At 41.0% G+C, this 23,023-nt stretch overlaps 2 protein-coding genes across 4 annotated transcripts; both read left to right on the plus strand.

Moving 5' to 3' along the window:
• The first annotated feature begins 2,150 nt into the window (after positions 1 to 2,150).
• On the plus strand, positions 2,151 to 8,023 carry cldn15la (claudin 15-like a). The gene is made up of 5 exons (XM_073491559.1): positions 2,151 to 2,540; positions 5,516 to 5,680; positions 6,749 to 6,830; positions 7,236 to 7,349; positions 7,495 to 8,023. Exons 1-5 carry the CDS (start codon positions 2,324 to 2,326, stop codon positions 7,568 to 7,570), a joined length of 654 nt encoding a protein of 217 aa, XP_073347660.1. The 5' UTR covers positions 2,151 to 2,323; the 3' UTR covers positions 7,571 to 8,023.
• A 4,271-nt stretch (positions 8,024 to 12,294) lies between these two features.
• On the plus strand, positions 12,295 to 22,895 carry saga (S-antigen; retina and pineal gland (arrestin) a). 3 transcript variants are annotated; one of them, XM_073491190.1, is made up of 15 exons: positions 12,295 to 12,350; positions 15,345 to 15,405; positions 15,717 to 15,761; positions 16,223 to 16,422; positions 17,188 to 17,247; positions 17,327 to 17,394; positions 17,549 to 17,684; positions 18,248 to 18,332; positions 18,438 to 18,510; positions 19,270 to 19,407; positions 19,485 to 19,562; positions 20,082 to 20,096; positions 20,568 to 20,620; positions 21,523 to 21,532; positions 22,011 to 22,895. In XM_073491190.1, exons 1-15 carry the CDS (start codon positions 12,303 to 12,305, stop codon positions 22,132 to 22,134), a joined length of 1,194 nt encoding a protein of 397 aa, XP_073347291.1. In that variant the 5' UTR covers positions 12,295 to 12,302; the 3' UTR covers positions 22,135 to 22,895. The 3 variants fall into 3 exon arrangements, with proteins under 3 accessions (XP_073347291.1, XP_073347292.1, XP_073347290.1); XM_073491191.1 differs by lacking the exons at positions 20,082 to 20,096; positions 21,523 to 21,532 and having other exon boundaries at positions 20,568 to 20,640; positions 22,021 to 22,895; XM_073491189.1 differs by lacking the exons at positions 20,082 to 20,096; positions 21,523 to 21,532.
• Positions 22,896 to 23,023: the final 128 nt, after the last annotated feature.

The following is a 23,023-nucleotide window of genomic DNA, read 5'->3' on the forward strand; positions in this document are numbered from 1 at the left end:
TGTCCTATTTCCTAACTTGTTTTAATGTTGTTGTTTCTTGATGTCTTCCTACTTGTTTTTAATATCTTTTAGTGTAATTCGATGCCGCTGTAAAGCACTTTGAGTTGCCGTGTGTCTGAATTGTGCTGTACACATAAACTTACCTTTAAGATCAGTTTCTTTATTCAGTTCATTCAGTCATGAAAACAAAGGGAGTTTGTTGATTTAGTTTGTTTAGACAGAAAAAAATCTAATTTTCTGACATATGTAGCAAACACACACTACAGAGTCCATCACTATGGCAACCGGACAACAACCAGGTTAACCCATAAAAACATCCTGAACCACCCGACGACACATCCTGTGTTCACGGCCTTCATCGATCTGAGACGCAGCAGCTCTGTTTCTGTTGAAAAGTTCATCAGTTTTATGATGTGACAGCAAGTTTTGTTTAGTAAAATATCATAGTTTCAGTTCAAATAAGACCTTTTGTTGACGGTGAACAGCCCAGTCACCAGGATGATGTCAGCAGTCAGGGGTCGACTGATAACATCTTTTCAGGGCTGACACGATTATTAAAAATCAAGGAGACTGAAAAAAAAAATTAAAAATGAGACTCTTTGTGTCAAAATGTCAAACAATCAGTGATGAAATAAACCAAAGTGCAATTTACTCAGGTTCTGTTCTTCAGTACAATTTCCAGGTATTTACATTTTCCGCTACTTTAACTTCCTCTCCACTACATTTATTTGATACATTTAGTTACTAGTTACTTTGCAGATTACTCAGTGTTTAGAGGATATTGATTGTGACATGTTACCAATCAGATCAGCTTTGTGGGCGGGACTTTGTGTGTGAGGACGCTGCATCAGAGCCAAAGCAGCACATTTTTAAATTAATTTATCTTATCGGCATTCTGACAAAAAAAGCTGAGTAGTGTCCAGTCGACTGTCCAGGACCGATCGAATCGGAGTATAACTTTGTTGAATTAAAAGTTACAATAGCTGCTGGTACCTGACTTTTCCTAAAAGTGTACTTACATTTAAAATGATTAATAATAATTTGTTACCGTCAGTATTTCGACCGCACAGATTTTGCCACTGTTAAATTAACACTTTTTCACGTGGTGGCAACTATCATCGTCGATCATCAGAAAACTTCCATTTTCATCCAAGACTGATGATCCGGATCCGTTCAGGAGCGATGTAGGTGATCTCCGCCCCGCCGCGCCGCTACTTTGACGAACATAACATAGATTACATTTTGTGTTATAGCTCTCAAGTTCTGACACCAAGTACTTTGACTTAACCTTCTTAAAATAGCTGTTGTTGTTTCCAACATTTTCTTTTTTGCACAAAAAAAACACAATAATGAAAAAGATAAACAGTTCAGGGAGAGGCAGGTGGGCTCATCTGGAGTCTCCAACGTAAATATTGTAAGAATTTTACAACCACAACATACAGGAAATAATATGATGGCACATACTGTACAGCCTCTGTCGTTTGTGTGTGTATGTGTGAGGGGGATTTTAGTTTAAACAAATGCTTCACTGTCTATATTGTGTATTTATCATGAGAGACCACAGAGTTTGGAATCCAGCCGTCAAAATGACGACTAACAGCAGGTCCAGTGTCAACGTTCCTGCAAAGCACAGATACGTCGACGTTTGTACGTGGCGAGTTGCGGACCACGAGGACGGCAAACAGGCGACCACAGTTCAAACATTTCTAAGTGTGAAGTCACGTGATCCCTTAAAGGAGACGTGGGGGACATTTTCAACCGTGTTTGTGGTGAACAAAACTGATGATTTTGCACAGGGAAGTGGAAGTGGAACCAGGTGGTTTTTGTGTGTGAACCACAACCAGAGCATGAGCACAACGTTGTGACGAGAGAGAAACAGAAAAATCAACCTAAACAGACGTGAAGCTGCAACAAGAAGCTTGAACTTATCTGTGCTTCTGCAGACTTAGCTAACATTTACTCTGGTGATTGGGTTGTGTGGATGGTTCAAGGTTATTTAAGGTGTGGCTGGAGACTCGCTGTCATCATCATCATCATCATCATCATCATCAATACTCAGTAGGAGGCGGTGGGGAGCTACAGGGAGCGGCTCCCAGCAGTTTATGGCCCCTGTCAGAGTGTAAAGTCCTCCTGTTCGAGCAACAGACATCAGATTAACAAGAATAACTGAAGGAGAGAGACCAGAGCCTCCGACCACCCAACCTGCCTGCGACTGCACCCACTGAGGCTTCACCGAGGACGACCCGGCCTTGTGACCCTGCTCTCCTTACGCTAGTTGGATTTCTTTGTGTCACCGGAAGAGTTTTCTGTAAACGTTGCCATCATGTCGACGGCTTTGGAAGCGACGGGGTTCATCATGAGCCTAATCAGCTGGATGGTCACCGGAGCGTCGCTGGTTAACGACTACTGGAAGATTTCCACCATCTCCGGCAGCGTCATCATCTCCCTGAGGCAGTTTGAGAACCTGTGGCACTCCTGCGCCGAAAACAGTGCCGGCATCGCCGAGTGTAGGGACTTTGAATCGATGCTCGCCCTCCCAGGTAAGACGAGAACACCGAACCGCTGAGTTTCAAAACTGTGTGTCTGATGAAATAGAGATCATAAGTACAACGGCAAAGTGAGAAAGATGATTGTTGAGTCTCATTCTGAACTCGCTCTGACACTTTGGGATGGCTGCCGCCCCGACGTCGATCACAAAGCGTCGAGTTGGAAATGAGACTCAAAAGTCAACTTTCTTACAAATAAGATCTTTCAAACTTTAGATTCCTCCTGAAGAAACAGACATTTCACAATTTTTCAATAAAGCAAAGATAATCAAGTCCTAAATGATCTCGAACTGAATCAAATTCTCCAAAAAAAAGACATTTGATCATGTTTCTAGACCTCGACATCTTTAAAAGTGACATTTAGAGGATCAACGAGAACATTAAATAAGGGATGAATCAGTCAGTCGTGCTTCATAAACTGTTGAATTAAATGACTTCTTAGAAGGTTCAGAAGGTTTTCATTGATCGTAGGTAAAAAAAAGAGGATGATTAAGTAACTTGGTCGGTTGAGAAGGAGCATTGAGGTCAAGTTCCTCATATAATGAGGTCATAAAGCTAAAGGACATTAATGATCTACCAGGTTTCCGCTTCTGAGCGCAAAATACAATTTAAAAGAAAAAGAAAAAATTACGTTGTAGTTTTGAACCTCACTGATGTTCAGTGGAGCTTCTAACTCATAAAACTTTGGTCTCACATAAAAGGTTTTTGAACATTTTATTTGAAAGCTTATCGGATCCTTCACAGAGGAAATAGGCCAGCGTGCCATGTGGCACCATTTCAGATCGACTCGACCAAAGGTTGGGAAGAAGCTTCCCGCCTAAAAACTGAAAATCTGTTCCTGTTAAACTCTGACAAAGACAAAACATCACCGTGATATTTGTTGTGCTGCTAATAATGAAGTTAATTAAATTCAATGTTTTGCTTCTCACATGATGCGTCACACTGTAAGATTGACTTTTGGGCGCCATTTTGAGCCGATTCATCCACTGACAATAAAATGGAGGGAAACGCCTGAAGAGACCAAACAGAGGAAGTGTCGCCTCTTCACTTTAGCTTGAATCAGCTTTTACTGGGTTTAGATGTAAGAAATATATTTGTAATGGATGTTAGAAGTAATTTTTAGTTGTTTCTGTGAAGTTTAGGGAAAGAATTTGACCCCTAACAGCGATTTTACTGATGCTGATGGAAAGCAGTGTTTTAAAAAGTGCCTCAAAGTCAAATTATTCTATTCAAATAATACTTTGGTATAAGAGAGAGTCGCCCATACAAGAAGTAGCAGAAGTATCTGACATTGAACTAAGTTACTTGAAATTAGCAGGTTTTTAAATCTGATTGCTGATAAAATGAATTCATTTAAAAATGAGCTGCTTTAGCTTTGATGCAGTATGTAATCTAAATGTAAAGTAACTAGTAAATTAAGTTTTCAAATCGATGTAGTGGAGTAAAAAGTATTGTGCCTGCAAAATATAGTTTAGTGGAAGCACTTGAGGTGAAGTTTTGTAGCTTCACAGACAAACAGCGTCGCAGCGTTCTGCAGAACAACTGAAGAAGCTGGAGTCTTGATTTAAAACGGAAAAAACAACTAAAAAACCAACATAAAATGTCTCCGTACAGCTCGTCTGCTGTGATCTGAGTCTGCAGAAGCCCCGAGATCACAAACTGATCGGAGAAGACGTTATTTACACCCTTTAAAAGCTGAAATCTTCACTATAGCAGCGAAGATACGGTGAAGATTTCAGCATGACGTTTTAACACAACTACTCTCCAGCTACTTCAGTTCCAGCTCCAGAAATGTTTTGTGGACTAAGAAACTTCACCTGACTTTCCATCAACATGCTGGAGGAGGAAACGATGACTGGATTTACAGTTTTGGGTGAACTCTTCCTTTAAGTCAAATCACAAATAAAATATTTCGGCATCAAAAACAACTTGTGGATCATTTCAGACACATGTCTGAGTGTTTTACTTGATGCACTCGAACAAAGACGTATTATTATTTAATTTAAATACGTCTTATGTAACAAACCGGATCAGGTGGTTTGAGCGACACTCGACTGATTCATCGTTCGGTCCCGTCTGCTCTCTGCTGAAACTCTGTGAGGCTCATAAACAGGTGTGGCAGCTTTTTATGATCATTAGAGGTCATCTTAGTCAATAAGTGACTGCAGCAGTACAGCTGGGTACTGTAACACACACACACACACACACACACACACACACACACACACACACACACACACACTTCTTACTTCCTGTTCATCCCTTTTCTTTTTCTTTTTTCAACATATTCCACTTTAGATCAGCTGCGAGACCAGTGAGGTGGATTTTAGCAGATTAGATTTGATTTAACAAAGTTTAAAATGGATGTAGTTGAAACATTTCATTGATTTTGAAGCTAAAAGTGTGTCTGTTGAAACCCACGTGCTTTATTAGATATCTCTGGCTCAACTTTCACCTCCTGTACTTAAGAATTTAGCTTATAAGCTGTGTTTGTGTCTGTGGGTCGTGAGGTCTGTGCAGCTCGTCGATACGTCGCTGTGATGATGATTTTCACAGCTTCTTGTGATTCGAACGTTGCACACTGGTTAAATTGTGCTTTTGCTCATTTTTCCATTAAACAGGCAGTCCTACAAATAATTGGTTTAAGTTTATGTTTCTATTAATTATTTTCTATTAGATAAATTGGACTAGATTATGTTTTTGTTTCGATTTTCAGATAGTTGCATTTAAAGGTGAAGTCTGCGTATTGTGACCAGTCAGTTCAGACAAGTGTCCTTCGTCAGTCCAGTGGTGTTGCTGATATCACTGATAATCACAGTTTATCTGATCATCAGCATCATCTCTAACCTCCCTGGAGAAGATTAACATGCAGAACTCTGTTTATCTACATCACATCCTCTGCAGACGAGGAGAAGCTCCTCTGTGACTTCATTCATGATGTGAACGCAGACTCTGTCTCTTCTGTGCAGGTCACGTGCAGGCGTGTCGCGCTCTGATGATCATCTCTCTGCTGTTCGGCCTCGGCTCCATGATTGTGTCTCTGCTCGGACTCAAGTGCATCAAGATCGGCTCGGCCACCGAACAATCCAAGGCCAAGATCGCCGCCACCGGAGGAATCCTCAGCATCCTCGCTGGTGAGTCAACAAAAGCTAAAATATAAAAAAATGAATTAAAAAAATGTCAGTGAACCATCTTGTAATCATGTGCGACACATTCTCATACATATATTTCCCTTCAGAGTAGTAAATAGTTGTGAATGTATTCAGTTTTTTGTCCAAACCACAAGAGATATTTCTTTATTTAAATGACCTTAACACATATGACATACCGTACTTACACTTTCACTAATGTTTCAAACGATGTTCAAACCAGAGAAATCTTTACTCAAAGTAAACGAGTTTCATATGAAACACGAAGAACAAAACTCAGGGGTCTCAGATCCTGCCGGTGTTTCCTCTCGTGGGACAATCACTACAGCGACAAGTACGACAAGAAGGCGCAACAGTTTTAAAATTCCCTTTTTTAACCCTTTTGTCATTAACAGGAATCAGTTAGTATTTTTATTAGTTACTTAATGTTTTTCAGTTGCTAACACACTGTTTAAAACACATTGACAACAGCATGACGACAAATATCTAGAATATCTTTGCACATGTTGATCGATCCTTTAATGATCAATGCAGCCGTGGAATTTAATTTCGTTTTGTTTCACATTAAATTTTTCACATTTGTAATTAAAGGCCGTGTTGATGACCGGCAGCAGCTTCATGTTGCTATAGTGACACTAACACTGCAGCACATCTGTCACTTACATCTTCTTTTCTCCTGTACATTATATAAGTTAAAGATGCCTCATATTTGTGTGTTTGGCCAGAAACGGACTGGACTAAATTATAAAAACATTAGATTTCATATTGTCTAGCTGTTACAGTCGTATATGAAAGTATAAGACTCTGAGATCCTCCTGGATGGAAATCACACTCGTGTTTTGAAAGTATTATTTGACATTGAGTCTGATGTGTCATGTTGTTTGTAAACAAATGTAATGCTTCATTTTTGATCAGAACATTAATAATCTAACGGAGGTGTGTCGCTGTGTTCAGAGTTGTGTTAAGTATCTTTAGTTAAACGCTCGTTTGGTGCTCTGAGTGGGAGATTAGCTGTAATTAACCTGTAATGTTTTGTTTGTCTGTGTGCTGCAGGTCTGTGCTGCATGGTCGCAGTTTCCTGGTACGCATACAGAGTCGTGCAGGACTTCTACGACCCGTTCTACGGTGGCATGAAGTGAGTCGACTCCGACACTTAATGACCGACAGCGTTTCGTATTAAACAAAGATGCTGCTTTGAGAAAGGAGAAGAAGAGTCAACAGAACAAACATGAGAGATATTTCACAAATATGACTTTTCTCAGACAAGATTCTGGTGCTGTAACTTTATATGGCAAGAACTGATCTCTTCATGATTTCTTGATTAATTTACTGAATATAAAATTTGTTTATTTTACTTAAACTATTACTGAAACGTGTTTGTTGTATCGGGGACAGTATGAGGATGTGTGGAGAGCAGCGAGAACAGCTGATTATCTTTATTTCTCGGTTGTTTTCCTCCCTCAGAACTTAAAGTCTTGATCTATGAATCTTTCATGCTGTGTGGCAGGATGTGGTTTCACTGTGTCGTGTGTGTTTGCAGGTTTGAGCTGGGTACCGGCCTGTTCTTGGGATGGGGTGCAGCCAGTCTGAGCATCCTGGGTGGAGCTTTGCTCTGCTCCGCCTGTAAAAAAGTGTCATCTGGAGGCAAGAAAGGGTACGAGCCTCGCGCTTCAACTGAGATCTTATGATCAATACATTAAATAATTCAAAGCCCAACGTGTTTCACGGATTATTCATCGATTACTGCCGATGATTTTCTCTTAAAGTCCGAGTCTGACTTCTTCTTTCTTGTTTTGCAGTCTCTATGGAAACCCACAAGGAAAGGTCTACACAGCTACAGCCAAGTCAGATCCAGACGCCCGAGCTTACGTGTAAACACGCGTGTCGCACCATCCGCACACTCTCACAGGACATTGTATAGGCTCACTTTCATTTACTGGACCCAACGTTAACCCGGTCCTGACTGTAAGTGCATGTAAACCACTATAACAAAACCAGAACCCCACAAATACCTTGTTGTTTTGTTTTGAGGGGACCAGCTGTTTGTGATGATAACAAACACACACACACACACACACACACACACACACACACACACACACACACACACACACACACTCATCCTCACATGTACTGTAAACACACTGTGTTCACGTCTGACGACCTACAGACCTTCTTTTTCTGTCCTTTTGAAATATTTGCTTATTTTTTTAGAGTTTTTGAGTGAAATCTTGAATCTGAGTCTTGAGAAAGATTTGTAGGTGATTGTTGGTGATTGTGTAATTCAGTCGGCAGTTTATTAGAATCTGAATAAAGTTTGTTTTACACGACAGATGAGTTTTCTGCTTGTTTTTGTTGTTTTTTTCTTACAAATTGTTTAAGTCGTAAAGTTTTCGGACTGTTAAACTTTACATTTTTATCTTGAACTCGAACAGTGAGATGATCTGTGTTAATTCTCTGAAACTTACTTTGATTGGTTGATTGTTAGCTTCTTATTCTCACATGTGAATATTTGGGGGAAATGCAACTGAACACAAACATGGACACCACTTCAACCCTTCTATACAGCACGTTTACAAAGTAAATACTAAGATAGTAAATGTAGAGTTCATCTGTCAACAACAACAACTCATCCTGTGAAGCCTCTGACACTGGTGCAGCTGGTGTCTGACAGTTTAACCCAGTACAACCATCATGACGGATCACAGGCTCCCGTCCTTCTCACGTCAACTCTAAATCACATCTCTCGATAGTCCTTTTGTGTCTCTTTGCAGTTGTTTGTGTCTGTTTGTAGTCATTTTGTGTCTCGTTGTGGTCGGTTTGCATCTCTTTGTAGCTGTTGTGTGTCTAATTGTAGATATTTTTCACCTCTTTATAGCTGTTTTGTGTCTCTCTGAGGTGTTTGGTGCCGACCCGTGGGGCCCGTGGGTCTCTTTCCGACACGTCCTCATGAATTGCTGCCAAAAACAATAATAAACACTTTGAAATGTCTTCGTGTCTGGTTTCAGATGAATGTTGGTGTGTTTTCGACAGTTCACTGAGTGTCTATATGCTGATCAGAAATACTAAATGAAGCAGATTAAAATGAAGGTTCAGCGTAAACGACACACGTTCACTCCTGCACGTGCATGTTGTATGTCATGGTGTGTGTGTGTGTGTGTGTGTGTGTGTGTGTGTGGTAATCCCGTGTAATAATGATGATTAATGCGCTGCAGGGCAGTAATCCACCTCTGTCTGTTTACCTGCTGACAGGCAGAACAGTGGATTAAAGCTCCACAGCATCACTCTGTCTATGTATAGACACACACACAAACACACACACACACACACACACACTGTAGACTGGATCAAACCTGCTGCTCAACCTTCAGGCTGCCTCTGGACGAACTCTGGATGTCAAAAGTCTGAAAACTGTTGACACATTCCTGCAAAGTAAAATGTAAATTCACCGGTTTCACTGAAACCCGGAGTTCAACGGTAACGACGACTTCAGCGACACTTTACTTGACTATTCCCATTTTTGTGATGGAGGAGGTGAACATGCTGTCTGGAGTTATTGTGACGTGACTTCATTTATATATTATGTTGCAACAAACTGATGAAACCAGCTAAAAGTGTTGATGTGCGTCTTGTAATCATTTATTTCTTCTAAAAGAAAAATCTTTAAAACTGTGGATTAATATTATTCTCAGAGATTTACAGGCAGAAACTTTCAATGAAAAGGGAACAAAAACAAGAGAAATTACTTCACGTGTAATTTCTTTGAATGTTTCTATAATAATATTCTGAATGATCATCTGAAGATTTGCACATTTTTGTAAGTGCATGTGTCAAGTTTCTTGTATTTCAAACAAGAAGTCGGACTTGTAGCTGAGTTTCTGCTGAACAAAGTAAAATGACACCACGAGTGTTCAGAGAGAGGAAGAAAGACAAAGACGGAGGCAGAGAAACCCAAATGTACCTGGACTGCAGAGGTTCATGGCCCGTGGTTGTGGGTTTGTCACGTGGTGGAAAAGTTCTGGTATACATATGTGTGTCGACCATGTAGAGGATTACATTTGGTTCAACGATGAGTTTAAATAGTTTCAGCAGGTACATTATACCTTAAAGGTCTTCACGTGTGGTGACATCACTCCAAACAAACAAAAACCCAAACTGTTGGTTGTTTACATCATGAGTCCTGAACTAACCAATCAGAGGAGCTTTGAAACAACATAATTCAGATTAAAATACACTTAAAGGTGTTTTGGGGGGTTGGATTAATCTGTGTGTATCGAGACAATCTGTGCAGAATATTTAATATTTATTGTTTTAATGTAGTCGTATGTTTTCCTTACTCCCCTGTTTCCATCTCCCTCTATGTCTCTCTCTCTCTCTCTAATCCGGCCCTGTTGTGCTGACTGAGGGGGAACCGGCTTCAATCCTCTCAGTCGGCTCATTCCCAGGAAGTCTGCATCCGTCCGTCCGTCCGTCTGTCTGTCTGGACGTTGTGGTCCAGCGCTGAGTGCTGAGGGTTGGTCAAAGTTCACAGCCGGGGTCACCTGATTGGCCGACGGGGGCCGAGGGAGGCTGTGACGGACAGCAGGTGTTTACTTATAGAGCTTCGGCTGTCTCCTCCTCCAATCCGACCACACACCACAACTCTACTGCTGCAACACAGGTGAGTCTGACTCTGACAAAACATCTCCGCTCTCACATGTTTCATGTGTTTCAGTCCTTTTGTTTGTTTTTTTTAGATCTGAAAGTCTAAAATGAATCCAGAATCAAGAAAATGCACATTTATGTGTTGAGGGAGGGGATTTAATTTCATCACACTGACACATTTGTTCACTTAAAAATTAAATACATCACTAAAAAGATATTTAATTGGGACATCTCACATGCTCGTCCTTGGGTGAAAGAGCTGAAATCCTTATTCTACCTGAACAACTTGTCATTAATTTGATCAGAGCAGGTTACTTTGTGATATTCAGGACATTAGGAGCAAGATGTTTCTCATGTCTGTCTGTTGACAGATGGTCTAAGCAAAGATTATGAGGCAGACTTTGTTTGGTGGCGAAATTAAGACTGAGGTTCAGGTTTTTTTGTTGCAGTTTTTCTCGGGAGAGGAAGCAGAATATTTTCTTAAAGACCGAGCTGCAAAATAATTTGTAATTTTGTAGTTAAATTAACTGTTTGACTGCTGCAACTGTACTTTTAGTGTCTTGTAAACCCAGGAAGGTTGGACACCGTATGTGCATGACATGAAAATAATAATTGATCACATCAATCAATGAAATCATAGGATTTCTGGAGCTCAATAACAAACAGAACGACTCAGAAATGGAGACAATCCAAATCAAATATAAAGGTTTTCATATGTTCGTCATAATGTAAAGCTGCTGATAAATCTGGTTCTGAGCTGCAAATAAAATTGATTAGACCATAAAATATATAAGATCTGGATGGAGACGTACAGTAAAGATATGTAAGGCTTGTTGATATAAAGGCAGACAAATAGAAGTGAAAAAGTGAAATGTGAACAAGTTTAACATGTTTTTACAGCTGGATTTGCAGCAAACGTGCTTTTTTTAATGCAGACCTTCCAACATTACTTGTTTTGAGAATTACATCTAAATCTTTACAGATTGTGATCATGTCACTGAGTCCTGAAGGATCTCGGGAAGTTAGTTTGAACAGTCTTCAGCTGCTGAGGAGTGAAACTCGTCTGAGAAGCTTTTAACAGGATTAAGAAGCTCTGCAGAGTTCAGAGTGTTAAAGTCTCAGCTCAGCAACAGGAAGTCGTTCATCTTTACAGAGAGGATTTTAGATAATCATGTTTTATTCTTCTTCAAAGGATTTTTTTTTGGTGCATGTTTACTATATTCATTTTTATTAGTGCAGTTTGTATTTGTGCCAGCAGAGGCCGCCAAAGCACCACTAACGCACAGGTGTTGTCTTCTTCTGTAATAACTCTGCCTCCGCCCCAGTTCACTTGCAGAGGAGGCAGGTTTGTTTTTTTGGTGCTTACAGAAGGAAAATAACACATTTTAAAAATTAAATGGCAGAAAATGTTCCCAGAAGCAGCGTCCTGCTCAGTTTCACCCCTCTGATCACACTTTCTGTGCCTTTTCTTGTTAATATGTGCAAAAGACATGATGTACATGTGCTACATGAAGAAACTGCTTCATAAATCTAATTTGAAAAAAAACAAGAAAACATGTATTTTTCAGTCTGAGAGCTTCGAGTTTGACATGTTTGAAGGTGTTTACGTGTGAGGGCGTCACTTTGTGATGAAAAGCAGTGAGGACAGAAGGACTCAGATGATTTTATATATTGTTTAGATATATTTAACATTATGAGACAAGGTAATGAGGGGATTGTATCAGGTCAGTAGATAAATATGCAAACTGGCACATCAAAATTCACTTAATCTCACTTGTTAGTTATTTCTAAACACATTTTTAACTAATGATGTTTTTAAAAGGCCATTGGGACAAATTTAGTCATCTCAAAAACTGGTGTTGACATGATATCCCAGCATCCTCGGCGTGAACGACACTCATCTTTCCGTGTCTCTGTTTCTCTCCCAGGTGCTGCTGACTCGTCGCCCTCGATCTGCTCCAACATGAGTCCAAAAAATGTCGTTTTCAAGAAGATTTGCAAGGACAAGTCGGTGAGTGAAGAATCTCAGATGAAACGACATCGACCACAAACCTTCGTACTTTGAATATTTGCAGGTGTCCACAGTAGAACGTGAAATGAGCACAAAATCTGAAAGTCAGATTACGTTATGTGGCCACAAAAATCAAGAACACATATTTATCCTCTCACCTGTAGAGCTGCTCATACATGTAGACAGCTTCGGTGTGAGCTGCAGAGTTTTCAGCCGTAGAGACGTCTGCCTTCTCTCGGTATAATGGACCCTGATGGCACAGACTCTATTGAGCACTGATCAACTGAATAAAAGAGAAAATGAAAACTACAAATTGTATTTACAGCACGTTTCACAAACAAACACTACTATAAAAAGTAGTAGTTCACTGTGTGTGCCGCCATACTGCTGTGATGTCACCTGCGTTTATGTCGGCGAACTCGGGTTACGCAGATCTCGCCCACGTTTCCGACTTCGATGGCCGTTCCAACGCACTTTTCCGTGTCAGAGGTGGTTTTATTTTTCGAGTACAATGGAACGATACGGCACCATTACTTTGGACAGTAGTCAATAAAGGGAGACAAATACATTTGTGATCCCGTTTGACTCGTGTCATGAATCACACACACGATGTTTGTTTTGTATAAACGATAATTTCAAGTCAATTATACCTAATTTCCCCTTTTACCTAATTTCCACATGGGGATTAATAAAGTTATCTATCTATCTATAAAGTCTCAGTTTGTCATAAATAAACTAAAATATCGTGTAGTTTTGTGTTAAAGCGCTCAGTGAACTACATCGTCTCACTAACGACACTGTTGCTGTGTTGTCTTTATAACGACGTGTTTTCACAGCCTGATGTTTCATTAGTTTCATGACAATCACAAAAAAAAATTATTTTAAATCTACAAACATCGTGTGTGTGATTCACGACACAATTCAAACAGGATCAACACATTATTTATGTCTCTGCTCACTAACAAACAAAGGTTTTATCAAAATAAGGTCCTATGATGGAAACCGGAAGGGGCGGGGCTTCCGCCGGAAGTTGTAGTTCGCCTTCTGATCCAGCAGAGGGCGCTGAACGTCACCGTCACCTTGACCTTTGACCCCGTCGTCAGTAAACGTTACAGGTGCCTCGCTACAAAATGGAGGCCGATATCAGCAGAGAGCAAACTGTGACCGAACAGAACATCCCAGGAGCAGTTTGTGGAAGAGTTCTGGGTCCGACACCGTAGATGGAGATTAAAAGGCGGCTGTCGTTACTCCTCACCCGAACCGAACCGGCTAGCTCACCTGCTAGCTTAACGGCTAGCTCAACGGCTAGCTCACCTGCTAGCTCACCTGCTAGCTTACCTGCTAACTGAGCGGAGCAGCGCGCGGTGTACAACGATCAAATAATGGAAGAAGGGGACCAATGTGGTGTAAGACGGGCTGTAAAGTTTAAAAAGCAACGAAAGTAATATACTAAAGAAACGTTATTTATGTAGTAGCACCTTTTTAAAAACAGATGCAGACGTTGCTGAGAAGGACGCAGTTACTGTTTACATCTGTCAGGAGCAGCTGATCTCTCCAAACCTCTGCAGCTCACACACACAATGCACATGGAGAAATTAAGGTGCGAGGAAATATACTAATTTATCTGTGAATTCATTTAATTTGGAGGTGAAACGGACAACTCTTCATATTCCCCTCATAGTATTTCATGTTACTGTTGGTGCTGATGTCTCAAAGCAGAATCTGATCGCACTGTTGTGAGTAAAACAGCTGGTTGTGTTAATAAGGAGGCAGGTTCTGTAGAAAGGGGCTCTTATCCAGTTGATCCACTGTCACCTGGCGATGGTGAGCGGGGAAAACGATGCCTCTTCACCTCCCTTGTGCTCTAATTCAACCTTAATGTTTCCAGACTGAACAGCAAAGAGAAATTGAGGTTCATAGGATTTAAAAATGTTTGTGGATGGAGTCATTTTTCTACAGTCATTACATTTAAGAACGATAAGTCCAGGCAAGAAAGTTGTCTGATTCACACGTTGTTTCTCGTTGGCTAAAAAGCTACAGCTCGGCTGCCGTAGTCAACATCTCATTTATTGTTGCTCGAGATGCATCATTTTAGTTTGATGCCAAGAACTTTTCTTCGCTCTAAAGGAAAACAGATGTATTCAGGTACATGTCCTCGGTTGCCTGCTGTCACACACCAGGTCTTCCCTCACACACGGCAGTGCGACTTCAGACGCAGCAGATCAGTTAATGTTTGTCTTTTTCCGTCTCGCTGCGTTTTTTAATTCTGTAAAACAGTTCAGCCTCTCAGCTGACTGATCCTCACGAGGCGGCGACAGCAACGTGAGCCGAACAGAGCCACGTGCGTGATGGACAGCTTTGTGTCAGATTACAGGCGGCTGTGTTGGAGTTTGATAACCAGACGTCTCACCGTGGATGAGTGTTTCACGTCTCTGTCAAAGACTGATGTCCTGTGAAATGACTCAACACAACCTGAAACAATACGTTTGTTAACTTTGTTTCAATGGACGCAGATGTATCATTTAATTAGTATTTATCTGATGACTCCAGGATGTTTGTCTCACTTGATTTTGTTGTGCTGCCTGATGGTCTGAAGAATTGACAGATGCTTTACTTGTTTTTATACGGAGCAACATAATTCATCGAGCGCTTCAATAACTTTGAATATAAAAATGTAGGGAAGCTCTTTTAAGGTGGTTTTAATGTAGTTTTGATGGATTCTTTGCCTCCATGATTCAGATGTATTGTGTCTGCTGCAGTAAACAGACTAAATATATAAATACATTTGTACTGCAGATCAGAGCTGCTCTGTGGGATTAAGAATCTCATCAATGGATTAAATCAGATATTTACAATTCATAATCTAATAATTTTCGAATGTTTTAAATGCCAATCAATTCTTTTATTTCTTTAAATGAAGCTAAACGATGTCTCTCTCTGCTGTCAGAGATCATGATACAAATCCTCATCGCTGTGTCTGTTCTCCTGCCTCAGGTTGGAGTGTACATGGGGAAAAGAGACTTTGTCGACCGTGTTACCTCCGTGGACCCCGTGGGTGAGTTTTCCACCAGATCATATCCAGAGTCAGAGCTGTTCGTCCTCTTCATGATGCATCAAACCATTTTGAAATGTTATAATTGCCTCGCGTCTCCTCTTGTTGTTTGGTTAAAAGGATAAGTGGTGGTTTTTATTCTGTAGAACATCTGAAGAGCTTCTTGTAAAGGAAGGCTTTCATTACACAACATCCTCAGAGATACTTAAATACGTCTTTAAGCAACTGTAGGATCTATTTTAATGATTGTGGTTAGAAAGAGGGTTGAAGTCAATTGTATCACCTGAAGAGCTTTTTCTTTTTTTCACCACTAGATGGCGTCGTCATCATCGATCCTGAGGCTCTGCAGGGGAGGAAAGGTCAGCACCCAAACACACTTTACATTTACAGGATGTAGATCCGGGCTTTGAGGAAGTAGCATATACTTTACTTTTCCTTGTGTTTTTGGTACTTGCATACATTTAATATCAGATACTTTTAAGACTTTTACTCGAGTACTATTTGTATGGGGGACTTTCACTTTTGCCAAAGTAATATTTAAACACAATATCTTTACTTGTACTCGAGTATGACTTTTTGCCAGTTCATAATACTGATGAAGTGCCCAGATTCAGGTTTCAGTAAACATTTAGTGAAGTAGCCTGCATGTGCAAAACACAAAAACTGAGGAAAGAAATGCCTATAAATATAATACAGAACAAGATAAATGTGTAGACGGATAAACAGTTTGTTAATATCTATGTTGAGGTCCACATATTGATCCCTGAGCCTCAGTGTTTGCAGGACTCCTGATCATCACTGTCTGTCCTCTGCCCTCCAGTCTTCGTCACCCTGTCCTGCATCTTCCGGTACGGCAGAGACGACATGGACGTGATGGGAATCGCCTTCCGCAGGGAGCTGTACCTGTCCACCCGTCAGGTGTATCCACCTCTGCAGGAGCGCGAGAAGGGAATCCACAGCAGGGTGCAGGCCAAACTGCTGCGCAAGCTGGGAGACAACGCCTACCCCTTCTTCTTTGAGGTGAGACGAGACCAACAGAGGCGGGAAGTAACAAAGTACAAATACCTTGTTACTGTGCTTAAGCAGATTATTCAGGTATCTGTACTGGACGCGAGCTGCTGACTGTCTGTATGTGAGCTGTCACTGTCCTCTTTTCATGCCATTCTCTGTTATAAAGTCTTGTTACGCCATGAGAAAAGGTTTTATTCAGATAGGGTTAACACTACAGGGCGAAGTGTAAAATATTCACTGCTCGTTGTCATTTAGCTCATCGTCTTGAACAGCATTTTAATCATGGCGGGATTACAGGAAGTGGTCTGTAAGAGACGGGGACGTTTACCTGTAGCTGACAACTCATTTGATAAACTTTTACTGGGGTGTTGTTCGCCGGAAGGTTTTCAGTTTGATTTCTGTCATCAGATTAGTTCCTACAATCACATTTTAAGGCCATTGTAGGTCAAAAAAACAAAATACCTTTTTTTTTTTAAACATATTTATCACTTTAACTGTAAATGTTGAGTTTCACAAGAACACCGTTAGAACACGAGTTTGCATTTTAGCAAGATAGCAAAAACATTTTTTGAGTTTCACTGAGCTGATAAAGAAAAGTTGAACCTTGAGCAGCTCGAGGACGTTGCTTCAGATGCCATTTAAATAACAGGAGGAGCAGCTAGTTCACAGTATTTCATAGTTCGACTGTTTCTGAGTAAAGGAAAAAATGACCCAATAAAGCGATCTGTAAGGAAAGACTGATCCATTGACCGCCGTGTTGTTTTGTTGTCTCAGTTCCCTGACAACCTGCCCTGCTCAGTGGCCCTTCAGCCAGCGCCCCATGATGTCGGCAAGGTAAGAACCCGACGGAGGAATCAGTGATGAAGTGAACATGTCACAGGATGGTGACACCTCTTCTCTCTTTCTTCTGTAGCAATGTGCCGTGGAGTTTGAGATCAAAGCGTTCAGCGCTGAGAGCCAGGACGCTAAAATACGCAAGCGGTGAGTCTCAGCGTGAAGCTTGAAGTCTGCACCGTCCACTACATTTGTCTTTAAACGGACGCAAACGTGCAGTTGAGTGGCAGAAAATAAGTCTTTTGACATTTTCAGTTCTTTATCTTATTATTTCCACTCTTTCCTCCACTGTGTCCCACAGGAGCATGGTGAAGCTGATGCTCAGGAAGGTCCAGTACGCTCCAGAGAGCGATGGAGTGGCGCCCTCTGTTGAAACCACCAGGGACTTTGTCATGTCGGATAAACCACTTATTGTAAAGGCCAGTCTGGACAAAGAGGTGAGATGCTGCACAAACACTCAAAACACAACGTGATGCTTTTTTCTTCCAGCGCATGTGAAGACATTCAGCAGCTGCGTTTTATATCCTTTGATAAGCACATTAAAGTGGAAACTCCCCCTCCTCGTGTTTCCCTGTGGCGCTCTCCATCCAGTGAACGCCGTCCGTTCACTCTTGTTTCACCTCGGTTTCTATCTCTCTCCCTCTTCACCTTCTCTGCCTCCTCCATCAGTGGGCTTCTTTGTCTTTTGCAGTGTAGAGTTATTCCAGTTGTTCCACCGTTACCTGTGGATGGTGACCGGGGAAAACGATGCCTCTTGTGCCGTTACTCATCCTTTATTTTTGTGGATGAATCTCGCCTGCTGTCAGACTGAATATCACAGTGAAAGTGAGGTTTATAGGGAACCAGTCTGTACGAGGATGATGCCATTTTTCTACAGACATTACACTGATGAGTAGAAGCAGAAAAGTCTGTTTGAGTCGATGTTTTATAAAAGGGGAAAATAAGCCCGTACATCGTCAGTATTATGAAAAGATGACGTGTTTTCTCGGACTTTCTCCAGATTTACTACCACGGGGAGACCATCAAAGTGCACGTGAGCGTCACAAACAACTCCAACAAAAACATCAAGAACATCATCCTCTCCGGTGAGCACGATACTTCCTGTCGGAGGAGGAAGACTGTAGAGTATCTAAATGTTTGTTGCGTGTCAAATGAAATCATCATCATGTTTCTCCGTGTCTCCTCCTCAGTGGATCAGATCTCCACAGTGGTGTTGTACTCCAACGACAGCTACGTCAAAGCTGTGGACATCGAGGAACAAGGGTGTGTGTTTTTTTTCTTTTTATTCTGCAGGATTCACAGAACACACTTGTCATTGTAGTCCGATTCCCAGGATGCAGACTGTTTGTATTAGTCTGCCATTGGCCGACGATTTCAGTCCACATTCTTGTCTCTTCTGCAATCTGTGTTTGAAAATCCCCGTTGCTAAAAAGAAACAACCACCTCCGAACCAGCAACCTTATCAGAAATGAGAGTTTGAGAGTGTTTGAATAAAAGATGCAGGGACACAAACTGTGCTGAGATCCTGTGTATGATGACTGAAGGGATGAAGCTCTGCCTGCTGGAGCCCTCTGCTACCTACCACAGTTGGTGCTTTTATGGCACTTTGAACATAAAAGCATAAGAAAACACTGGAGTCCTGTGAACTGCTGCAACTGGCAGTAACCATAAAAACATAAACTACGACGTAGCATAAAAGGCTCATATATCAGAACGAGTGTGTTGCTGCTTGATCCGACTCCGCCCGTGACACAAAGGGCAGATAAACGGCGACTATAACACACTCCTCGCCAAAACAAAGACACAGCAGTCACATTACATAACCTGCTTACACACAATAGATGCGTCTTGTGTTCAGTGCGCACTGAGAAATTAACACCGGAAGAAATCCTTTGACACAGTGAACGATGTTGATTTGACTGGAGTTTTTCACGAGTGTATATTAAGTCATTAGATACTGTTTTTATTTTTGTTTGTTCGACTGATGTTTGGTGTGTGTGTGTGTGTGTCCTGATGTCTCAGGGACTCGGTGTCTCCTGGAGCATCCCTGGAGAAAGTCTACAAGCTGCTGCCTCTGCTGGCCAACAACAGGGAGAGGCGGGGCATCGCTCTGGACGGCAAACTGAAGCATGAAGACACCAATCTGGCTTCATCAAGCATGTGAGCAAACAGTCTGACAGAGAGACGCTCGGTCGGATCAATGAGGAGCTCTTAAAATACCTCATCTTCTCTTTCAGTATCAAGGAGGGTGTGCTGAAGGAAGTGATGGGGATCATGGTTTCATACAGGGTCATGGTGAAGCTCATCATCGGAGGGTCAGTCGTGTGTGTGTGTGTGTGTGTGTGTGTGTGTGTGTGTGTGTGTGTGTGTGTGTGTGTGTGTGTGTGTGTAATATATTCGCTAAAAAAAGTAAATTTTGTTTCTGCTGTCCCTAAATGGCAAAAAAATCAGTAATTACAGGTTGAAACACACTAAAAGGAATTTTTAACCCAATCTCCAGAGTAGCTCAGAACATTTCTGCAAAACCACAGATAAGTTAAAACTGAACATTTATTTTCTCTGAATGTTTCAACTTTAGGAATTTTCTATGTCTCTCTTGTCACAACACTGTGCTCATGCTCTGGTTAGATTTGGCACAAAAAACACTTGGTTAGGAACAAATATCTGTGTTGCCGCCGTCAGAATCAACAAAAACAAACTCCTTGTAGCTGCTTTAACCGAGATTTTTAAAATAATGTATTTATCTTATTACGATCGCTGTCGCTGTTTTATTTTAACACCCGATTTTGTTCTACTTGTCCTAATTTTCATCTTTGTCTTTGCGACGCTCTCAGGATGATGGGATCAAGGTGGGTTCTGCTTTTTATCATTTTATCATTGTTACTCTGTTCAGTTACACAGCGTGTATTTATAATATTTTTAAGTGTCATTCCATTACTTTTGTGAAGAAATGTATTTCTTTCAGAGGCAGGAAATGAAATGTTTCAGTGGTCGTTGATACTGATGTGACTGAATAGAAAACAAACATGGCTGCCGCATGTCTGCTTTTGTAATTTAATCCTAATTTAGCTGTTCTTGAATAAAAGTTAGTGATTTTTATTTTCGCACCGACTCATCTTTCAGACAATGAAATATATAATCATTTTAAACCTTGAAAGCTTTTAGTATTCTGGCTTTTCTGTTCAGGATGGTGCGTATTTATCAACATGAAGCCGCAGCTGATCACATGTAGTTGACGTGACTGTTGCAGTTTGTATTGTTCATTCATTCTTCATGAACGCAGCTGCAGTGAGAAACGTTGGTTCTGGTTTGTGTTGCAGTGAGGTCGGCCTGGAAGTTCCCTTCAAACTGATGCATCCTAAACCCGATGCAGGTGAGAGGACATTTCATTCTGTATGTGAAACATGATTTACTCTAAAATAAGAATGTAATGGACGCATTTATTCATATATGGGTCATTTCATACCAACACATCTCGGCCATTCTGGTTCATGTTGTGGATTTTCTGTCAAGTTCATATAAAAACTGTAAAATCCTGCAGCTGTGCTACAGTAGTAGTATTATTTATTGCTGGTGGAGTAACAATGTCTTTTTTTGTTTTTTTTGTTTATGTAAAATGAATATTAAAGGTCCAGTTTGTAGTAAAGTAGATTTTTTTTTCTCATTCCCAACTCATCAAATACTGAAGCTTTAGGGTGGCTGCAGGCCGACCTGCAATCACAGAGTCGGTATTTGACAGGATGGGATTGAGACTCAAAAATCTACTTTACTACAAATTGAACCTTTTTTTTAAAAATTCACATAAAAAGCTTCAAGGGGATGAATCTTTTTCTCCTCCCTCAGAATCAAGGAGGGTGATATTACTTTGTTTAAATGAATCGGTGTGATAAAGAAACATAAATCTGCCTGACACCAAATAACTTGTCAACATTTGGTTCAACAAAGTGAAAACTAGTGGAGATATTAATGATAAAAATGAAAAAATATTTAGTATACGTTCACCAACAACTGTGTAATGAGTACATGTTGTAAATGATCCTTAGGTTTTCTTTGGTGTTCAGATTTCAACCCAGTCAAGTGTAAGATGAGACTGAGAATATACAGACGGTCACTAACCTGATCAAAAATTCACAAGTGAAAAAGGGAAACAATCTGATTTGTGGGTGAGCTGGTGTGGACTGACCCACATGTAAACAAAAGGTGAATGAAATCTAAACTGATCGACTGAATCTAAACTTTCTGGTTCTTCCTGTCTTTCTTTGTTGCTGCCAACAGTGAAGGAGAGGTAAGGTGGTTTCTCAAGCAAACAAATGTGTCCTGACCTCGTTTGACTGTCAAAGAAGCATCTGGAGTTTAGAATGAATGAATGAATGAATGAATGAATGAATGAATGAATGAACAGTGAGCAGAGATCAGTGAGCAGGTCCATTCATGACGAGCCTTATTGTTTCTTTAATCTAAGTTTTCTGTCTGTTGTAGCTTTTGTTCCGATGATTCAGGAACAAGCTCGTGTTCCAGGATCTTTTATCACATCATCAGCTCTTTTATAGGCCGTCGTTCCTCTATTAGCTCCTGTTAATATCCTGTGTCTCCATCAGCAGTATCACCTAACCCCCGTTTTCTTTTCTGGTTCTTCATGTCGGCCTTTTGTGTCGGTTTATATCAGAAGTCTTGTTTTCAGTTGAATCTTGAATCTCTTTGTTTCTGACTGAGCTGGCGTTTTTTTCTCCATCGCTGCTGTCGTGTGTCTGTGATGTCTGTAGTGAGGCGGAGGAGGAGATGGAGTTCCAGGAGTTCAAGCGCTCTTACCTGAAGGGGATGAACGATGACGAGGACGAAGATGGAAACGTGTCGGGCGGTGACGACATGGCGCCCAAAGAGAAGTAGAGGAGAGAGTCGGTGGCTGGAGCAAAGACAGCTGGGAGTTTGAGTCGCCTCAGAGTTTGTGCTTGAAAAAAGTTGAGACTTAAAGGACCATGTCTCTGATTTTGTATGTTTTAGTACCGTTTAGATGTTGATGACAGAAACAGCCCTCATATACCCTCTGACTAATGTTTTGTTTTTTTTCTCCTGCTAATCGGCGCAAACAACAACGACCACGTCATTTATTGTGACAAATCTTAGTTTTGGGGCCAGACAGACTCCTGGCTGCCAGGATATCATGTTAGCTGTTCACATTTCTGCAAACCACAGACACGACCGATGTTGTCATCTGCAGCAAAGGTAGCATATCTTCTAAGTGGCCGACCGCAGTCTGAGTCATACCAGTGGATATTTTTAAGGACAACCAGGGACATTTCCATCCGTTTTAGTGGCGTCAAAATGGCCATTTTTCACAGGAAAAAATCTCCATTCGCACTTGTGACAAAATGGTGGTATGGTTGGTATTTTAAGCCAAACCACGATGTTTTCCTGAACCTCACCAAGTCTTTTGTGTGCCTGAACCTAACCGGATCATAAATATAGCATTGTGACAAGAGAGAAATAGAAATTTCAACCTAAGCAAACAAAGTTTGCAACATAAAGAAGTGTCCAGTTTAAACTTAACTGTGGTTCTGCAGAAACGAAGAAGGCTAACATTGCTTCTGGTGATTGGGTTGAGATTTCCAGCGGGGTTGGTGACAGCGCTGCACGGCTGGTGTTTAATAATGGAGCTTCAGATGATTCTTAATTCACCTGCAAAGCTCTGAGGGCCTGCATGACGAAAATATTGTCAACGAAGCGCCTTGGTAGTCGAATATTAACAGCGTATGGCCACAACCAGTTGCAGTCGTTG

This window comes from Pagrus major, chromosome 21, assembly GCF_040436345.1.
Source record: "Pagrus major chromosome 21, Pma_NU_1.0".
Lineage (NCBI taxonomy): Eukaryota > Metazoa > Chordata > Actinopteri > Spariformes > Sparidae > Pagrus > Pagrus major.

What these genes read in the sequence shown, in the direction of transcription:
- cldn15la (XM_073491559.1), top strand. Translation starts at nt 2,324, where the DNA reads ATGTCGACGGCTTTGGAAGCGACGGGGTTCATCATGAGCCTAATCAGC. An exon ending in CCGTTCTACGGTGGCATGAA is followed by an intron (nt 6,831 to 7,235) that starts GTGAGTCGACTC and finishes GTGTGTTTGCAG; the next exon opens with GTTTGAGCTGGGTACCGGCC. An exon ending in TCATCTGGAGGCAAGAAAGG is followed by an intron (nt 7,350 to 7,494) that starts GTACGAGCCTCG and finishes CTTGTTTTGCAG; the next exon opens with TCTCTATGGAAACCCACAAG.
- saga (XM_073491190.1), top strand. Translation starts at nt 12,303, where the DNA reads ATGAGTCCAAAAAATGTCGTTTTCAAGAAGATTTGCAAGGACAAGTCG. An exon ending in GTGGACATCGAGGAACAAGG is followed by an intron (nt 18,511 to 19,269) that starts GTGTGTGTTTTT and finishes CTGATGTCTCAG; the next exon opens with GGACTCGGTGTCTCCTGGAG. An exon ending in AATCTGGCTTCATCAAGCAT is followed by an intron (nt 19,408 to 19,484) that starts GTGAGCAAACAG and finishes CTTCTCTTTCAG; the next exon opens with TATCAAGGAGGGTGTGCTGA.